Here is a 7,001-nt window from a genome sequence, read left to right on the forward strand (position 1 = left end):
AAAACATTTCAGCTCTTTTACTGGATATTTGACTTTAGTTCTTGTTCTTGGACTTTTTTTAAATCTTCCTAAGTTTAGATGCTGTGTTTTTCAAATATTGTTGATAATACAAATCACAATTTGTGATCTGTGTGCTTATCTGTTTGCTAAAGTTCCTTACTCTTCATGATTTCAGTATATGAGTTTGAGTTGATTATCTCAGTTTTTCTCTTTGATACTGCAATCTCGTAAGACATTGGAGGCTCTTGGATATCCATTTATTTTTATTTTATGGCAACATAAAAGCTGGACTCAATTACTGTGTATTGAGGCATGACTTGTGGACTTTTTTAAGAGAATTCTTCAGTCGAGTTACTGATTGATTTATTGATTATTGTTTGATGATAAAGTGCCAATCTATCTGCCCAGAGTGGTGCTTGAGCAAGAGAAACTTGCAGCTGGTCCATATGGACATTCAATCTATTCATTGTTTCATCTAGCCTTCTGACTTGAACTTGCTTTGTCTGGGGCTCTTGCCTTCATCAGGGTTCTGGAGGTCAAAGACTTTCTCATTGCAGATTTTATTTTGTCACTTTGTCTTCGATTCATCGGGCTCCACTTCTCACCTGATTTATATCATCTAAACACTTTTTATTGCTGCGAATTGGTCTTTTAACTCTTTACTGAACTTTTATGATATCATAGGAAAGGAGATGAATGAATGTGCTCAGATCATAACCCTGGAGTAGATTGTCATTAGAAGGTGGATGGTCTCTACTGTATTGTCATCTCTTAAAAAGTGTAATTTTATCCAGGCACTTTAGTGAAGAGGAACTAGAAATAAAATTCAGTTATTCTAGCCCTTATGATTAAGAAAAATTTTGTTGAAATGTGATAATTCATTCCCTATTTCATTTTAGTTATTTTGTCATTGCCCATGGTCAACTTTTCAAAATAATACTGTTCTTTAATCACATCTTTAAAGTAATAGTAAAGTTGCAAGCTTAAAGACATCCTTGAAAAATGTCTAAGCAAGGGAGAGATTTGGGCTAAAGACAATGTAGTTCAAAATTTAGAAAAAGATCTATCATACTAAGATTCTACCAAACGAAATAAAAACTAATAACCTTGCAAATGAGTGAAGATATCTTTTTCTATTAGATATACATTAAGCAAGGAAAAGTTGAGTGAAATTTAAATGCATTTTATCATTGTTTGCTAAAACAATAAAATTACCTGATCATGCAGTCATTAGCAGCTTTGAGAAGTTTGCTGTGAATTAATTCATCTCTGTTGGGAAATAATTGCAAAAGTTTCTAACTTTTAAAGTATGCTGACACAGAAAATTTTACTTTATAAAGCACACTATTCAAAATTGGACTATGGTCAGCATAACTAATAAAACAAAAAGACCATACTTTTTTACTCAAGGGTCAGGTCATTATTGTCCTGAGTTCTAAAAAATTTGTTTAAACTTTTATATCAAATGTAGTATCACATGTTGAGAACAAAGGTTATTTCACTTCAAAAATTTATTTTGGTGGAGTTAATGAATCCACTAAGAGGTTTGGACTAAAGACAATGTGGTTCAAATTTAGATCCTCCTAAGCTTTTAACAATAGTAATTTTTGTAGTGGCCTTCTGTAAAAATATTGTTCTCAGCTGCTTTTTAAACATTTTTTAATGTGTAGACATGGTTACTTCATGGAAAATAAAGTTTGTGCAAAATTTGTATATTTTCATTTATTATTTGTCTTTATCATAATAGCTTCTAATTATATTTAGTGTGGAGGTGATATAATTTTACATTATCTCCTATTCATGTTATTGTTTTATATTTTAAGTGTAACTTCAGAACAGTGAAGTGATGGACTTCATAGAACATCACAGGAGTAGTAAAGATTGTTTTCTAGTAATCTACAAATATTTGTCTTTTTTAACAGAATCCAAATTTATTGGAGATGACAAGTACCCTGTTAAAATCCTGTATTCTACAGCACTAATTGAAGAAACAACTGAAGCTACAGTTACCATCTTAAAACTGACCTTAAGGGAAAGGACACAGACTGACAGTGACATCAGCCCAGAAATCTTTGGGTTGCTACTTTAGATTAAGACTGCCTGCTTTCATTCTTGTTGTTACTTTAAAAAAATAAACCTCAATCTTGTTCAAGTCACTATTATTTGGGATTTCTCTTGCCACTTTTAAAAGGTGCCCCAGGAGAATCATGTGAAGCTCAGGTTGAGAAACCATCCCTCCAAGTGTTCCATTTGGTTTATCCACTACAGGCATGGTGACTTGGCTAAAATAATTAGTCCCACTTCAGAAATTAACTTTATAAATATAATATATACTTTTTGTAACTCAAGTTCTGGAAATGACTAAATGTCCCTTGTATGATTCTTTCAAATGTGATATTTTTCAATAGTTAATTGAACATGATTACTGTTATTATTTTTTATTTTTTATTTTTTTTTTGAGACGGAGTCTCGCCCTGTCGCCCAGGCTGGAGTGCAGTGGTGTGATCTCGGCTCACTGCAACCTCCGCCTCCCGGGCTCAAGCAATTCTCCTGCCTCAGCCTCCTGAGTAGCTGGGATTACAGGGATGCACCACCACGCTCAGCTAATTTTTCTGTATTTTTAGTAGAGACGGGGTTTCACCATATTGGCAAGACTGGTCTCGAACTCCTGACCTTGTGATCCACCAGCGGCGGCCTCCCAAAGTGCTGGGATTACAGGCCTGAGCCACCGCGCACGGCCAGGTTATAATTTTTAAAGTTAAAATATAAGGAGTAGTGTTCTGAAATTATCTTGTAATACTTCCTCACTATCAGGTATTGACAATGAAAATATTTCCTTTCCAATTGAAAAATGGTATGTGCATATATGTGTTTATAAATAAACATTATGAAAAGACAAATGTAATGTTGTGTAAAAATAAGTGAACTCATGGATATAAAGTATCCCTTTAATCTTGTGTTACGTTTATTAATTTCAAATGAAACAAAGCAGTGGCCATAATATCATTCATTGTGTCCTATGTAAGAAGTCATATGATAAATTTCCCTTAGAATTTAGCATATAAAGAGTTTGATATACTTTATAACACCCTATCCCTAAATGCCGCAAGCCAGACACAGAAGCCATGCAAAAGTGACTATCACACACAGGTACAGAGTACCACCAAGCAGAAAGGGGTTAATACTGCACAGAGGGCCCCAAAGTACAGCTTGAGGAACACAGGGAGTCATTCCAAGACCTTCACTTGGCTGCCATGGAAACAGCAAACACTATAAGCTTTGCTTCATTCAGTCTTCCGAAATGAAACGTTAATAGGGAAGAGTCAGTAACACTTGTGGTGAACACAGTTAGCAAGGATGCAATGTGTCTCCTGGGCTGTAGGACTCCATTTGCTTCAGCTGAACTCTCAGAAATTACAGATGAGAGAGATATATGCATATGTGCACACATATACACATACCTGTATGCACACAGATGTATTTAAATTAAGGTGCATGCACTGGGCTAAAATACCAACAACAGAAATCAAAAGTCATATATTAAAAGGCTAAATATAACACAGGCCTAGAACTAGCTCCTGGTTGGGAGCTGGGGAAAGGTACACAATTTGTGGTGGGCTGGGAAAACTATGTACACAATTAGTGGTGGGCAGGGAAGGCATCAGTGTAGAGAACTCAGACTCACTTCACAGTACTGGCCCACAGGAAAGTGTGATGTTATCTCATGTACATAAATAGACTCCAACCTTGCTTTTGTGCAAACCAAGCTTGGTAGGCACCCAGGAGGACCGTGGGTTTGTCTTGGTGACAGGGCACTGCACCACACTGCTGCTAAGCCTTCCAGCCCTAGGAACTCACCTGCTACCGTCCCCTTACCCTCCCTTTTAGGCCCTTGGGCTTTTTCCCATCCAATACCTGGAGCCTGAGGCCTGCCAAACCACCTAGCTTCACATGACTAATTGCAGTGACTAACTTCATGACTTCCTGCAAGCAAGGTCCTTCTGTATCTGTCTCTTTCTCTGACCCCAATATGAAAACATTTCTGTAAATGTTTGGCACCTAATAAACATGATGGTTGTGGATAATGTCACAAGTACACAGGGAGACCCAGTAACAAGACATGCAAGGTGAGGGCAAGGGGCACTGAGCTGCTCTAGCATTTCAAAACCAGGACTGTAGCTTTCCATACATTTAGGGGGGTAGGAGAAGGGATGTGCAGAGCTGATGACTTCACTGGCTCCTCAGCAGCATGCACATTCAAATTGAAGATGTCTTGAGAGCCCCACTATACCCAAATCGTGAGTCTGGTCACTCCTCTAGCAGAGCTTGGTGCAGTGACAGCTAGAAAAGCTGAGTTCCAGTTGAGTCTGTTGCACCAGAGTCCTTTTGAAGATGCTCAGCAAAGTAATTATTTTCTTTTGAGCACATGTACAGCACATCCATGAGAAGGCCAAGTAAAGGATGCTCTCCAGCCCAGTCAAATGATCCAATCCCACTATCATCTCAGACCCCTCTGAGTTTCTTCCTATGGCCGCCCTCACTGTACAGAAATAGTGGAGCAGCATCAGGGTGAGTCATCAATGGTGGGCAGCCAGAAGACCATGTTGGAACACGCGCTGGCAAAAGTCATGAACTTGGGGTTGAATTGCAAACAGGTAATTGGGCCGGTGTGTTTACCATCCAACACAGCTACTTTTATACCGCTCTCTCCATTCCAGACATGGATCTTGCCATCCTCTGAACCAATCATAATAAACTGAGAGTCTGGAGTAAATGAAGCCTCCAGTGTGACAGCTTTGCTGTTGGCATAACCCTCAAACGTGTGCATCACCACTCCTTTGAACGCATCAATGAGGGAAATGAAGCTGCCGTTGGTGGAAATGAGGATGACCTTGCCATCGTTGCTGAATTTAAGTCCTGTCCACTCACAAGTTCGATTACACTGCATCTTAAAGGTAGTAAATGGCCCTTTATCAAAAGAACGAAGGTCGTAAAGTTTGACCATTTCAGAGTTGACACCTGCAGCCAAAATTAACCCTTCTGGATCAAAAGAACAAACTGGCTTCCCCTGTAGATTCATGAGGCCCTGGCAGTTAGGAGCCCGGAGATCCCAGAGTCGAATGGTCTTATCAAGAGACCCAGAAATGAAAATGTCATCCACAGGTGACATGGACAAGGCCACCACTCTTTTGCTATGTCCAGGAAAGTATCTGATGTATTTGTTGTCATGCAAGGACAAGTAACGAATAGTATCGTCTATTTTGTTAGAGCTGTAAACAGCTGTGTTTGCCTCATGAGTGTATCTGATGAGGTCCACGCCATATTTCTTACTGTACAGGGTTCTCTTTGGTTTGCCCTCCTGGCAGTCATACAGCACGATGGAGTCGTCGTTGCTGCTTGAGATGACCGTCTGGCCGTTGGGGCTGAAATCGAAGCAGTTAATCTTTTCCGAGTTTTCGCAGAACACCCTGGCGACGCGGAAGCTCCGCAACACGCTGTCGGTCAGCTTCATGGCGGCGGCTGGGGAAGGCAGCCGGGACTGGCAGCGGGCGGGCTGCTGAGGGGCCAACCCCTGGTGGCGGCGGTGTTGAGCCGGTGGCTAGCGAGAAGTCGGCCGGCAGTGGGGCCGCCTCTTCTTCTTCCTCCTGCTTGGACGACTGTCTTCCGCCTCAACTGTGGAGCCTCGCCGACCGTTAGTCCTCACAGCCACCTCAGGGGCAACCGACGCAGCGCCACCTCATCGTGTCCGCCATCTTGGGGCGACGGGCAGAAGTCCAGGGCTAGGAGCCTCAGCCGGCGGATGCCAGGAAACAGGTAGGGATAGATATTTTCATTGAATATGAAACGCAGGATTGGAAGAGATTTTTTTTTCCCTAATGGAAATTTTAGGATTTTTAATTTTTTTAATGTATTTTCTGTTGAAATTCATCTCTCTTATTATTGCTGTTTTGAAGGTAATGCATCTTATCTTGCTCATTCAGGTAGAATTTTTTGTTCTTTGTTTTCTGAAGTCTTCCTATGATATGTCTGTGTGAATTGAAAATTATTAGAAATCATTTTTCCTAGATTTCGCAGAGATTTTTGTGTATTTGACTTGGCGAAGTCTTTTTTCTCTTCTTTGCTTCTAGGATTTCAGTTACCATAATAATATTGGATCTTTGCGGTATGTCTTTTACACTTTTCATCTTTCTGTGCTTCAATTTGGGTATTTTTTTCTGTCTCATCTTCCAGTTTATTTATTCTCTGCTTTTTGGTGATGTCTACTGAGTCACTAATATATCTTAATTATATTTTTCCAATTCTAGAATTTTTATTTAACTTTTTATAGATTTTATTTAACTCTTTATAGGTCAATATCTAGATATTGATATTTTATATTTGTAATTGAATATATATAGAAAATATAAACGCAATTTACGTTAATATTATATATGCGAATATAAATATCATCTACATATCTTTAATGAGAAGAGTGCATTAGTATCTGGTTTAGTGATTTAAATATTTAATAAAAATTAAGTAAGATAATCTTTCATGGTATCTTCTAGAAGTCTACTACATCAAGATAAGCACTAAACCAACATTTGTATTCCCTTAGTAGATGTAGATTTTACCCTTACCTGAGAATTGTAAACTACAATCAAGTGTGATATAATTGTATATGTGTTTGTAACACACCTTTACTATAACCAAAAACTTTGAATGTGAAAACCATTATTTCAAACTGCAGCATTTATTGATATTTTATTAAACTTACTATTTATTTTTGCTATCCGAGAGCAATTTAAAATTAAGAGAAGCAGCAATGGACATGTATTATTGAGAATTTCAAATCTAAGATATCATTTTTCTTTTAAGCACAAGTAATCTATATAGTTACTATATTTGAAGTCGTACTCTGACCAACCTCAATTTCAAATTTGTACCTAGCTGACCCAAAATAATGATATTGGTCTGGCGACTTCATGCCTTATGGGACTTGTGGAGAAAAAAAAAAACAA

The 7,001-nt window shown here is 38.5% G+C and overlaps 1 protein-coding gene across 1 annotated transcript; it reads right to left on the reverse strand.

Annotated features, from left to right (window-relative positions):
* Window positions 1-2,942: 2,942 nt before the first annotated feature.
* On the reverse strand, window positions 2,943-5,775 carry LOC109026053 (WD repeat-containing protein 82-like). Its single transcript, XM_055381845.2, has one exon. The coding sequence runs from the start codon at window positions 5,510-5,512 to the stop codon at window positions 4,565-4,567; it is 948 nt and encodes a 315-aa protein (XP_055237820.2). The 5' UTR covers window positions 5,513-5,775; the 3' UTR covers window positions 2,943-4,564.
* Between the last annotated feature and the right edge of the window lie 1,226 nt (window positions 5,776-7,001).

The sequence above is a fragment of the Gorilla gorilla genome, chromosome 2 (genome assembly GCF_029281585.2).
Source record: "Gorilla gorilla gorilla isolate KB3781 chromosome 2, NHGRI_mGorGor1-v2.1_pri, whole genome shotgun sequence".
Lineage (NCBI taxonomy): Eukaryota > Metazoa > Chordata > Mammalia > Primates > Hominidae > Gorilla > Gorilla gorilla.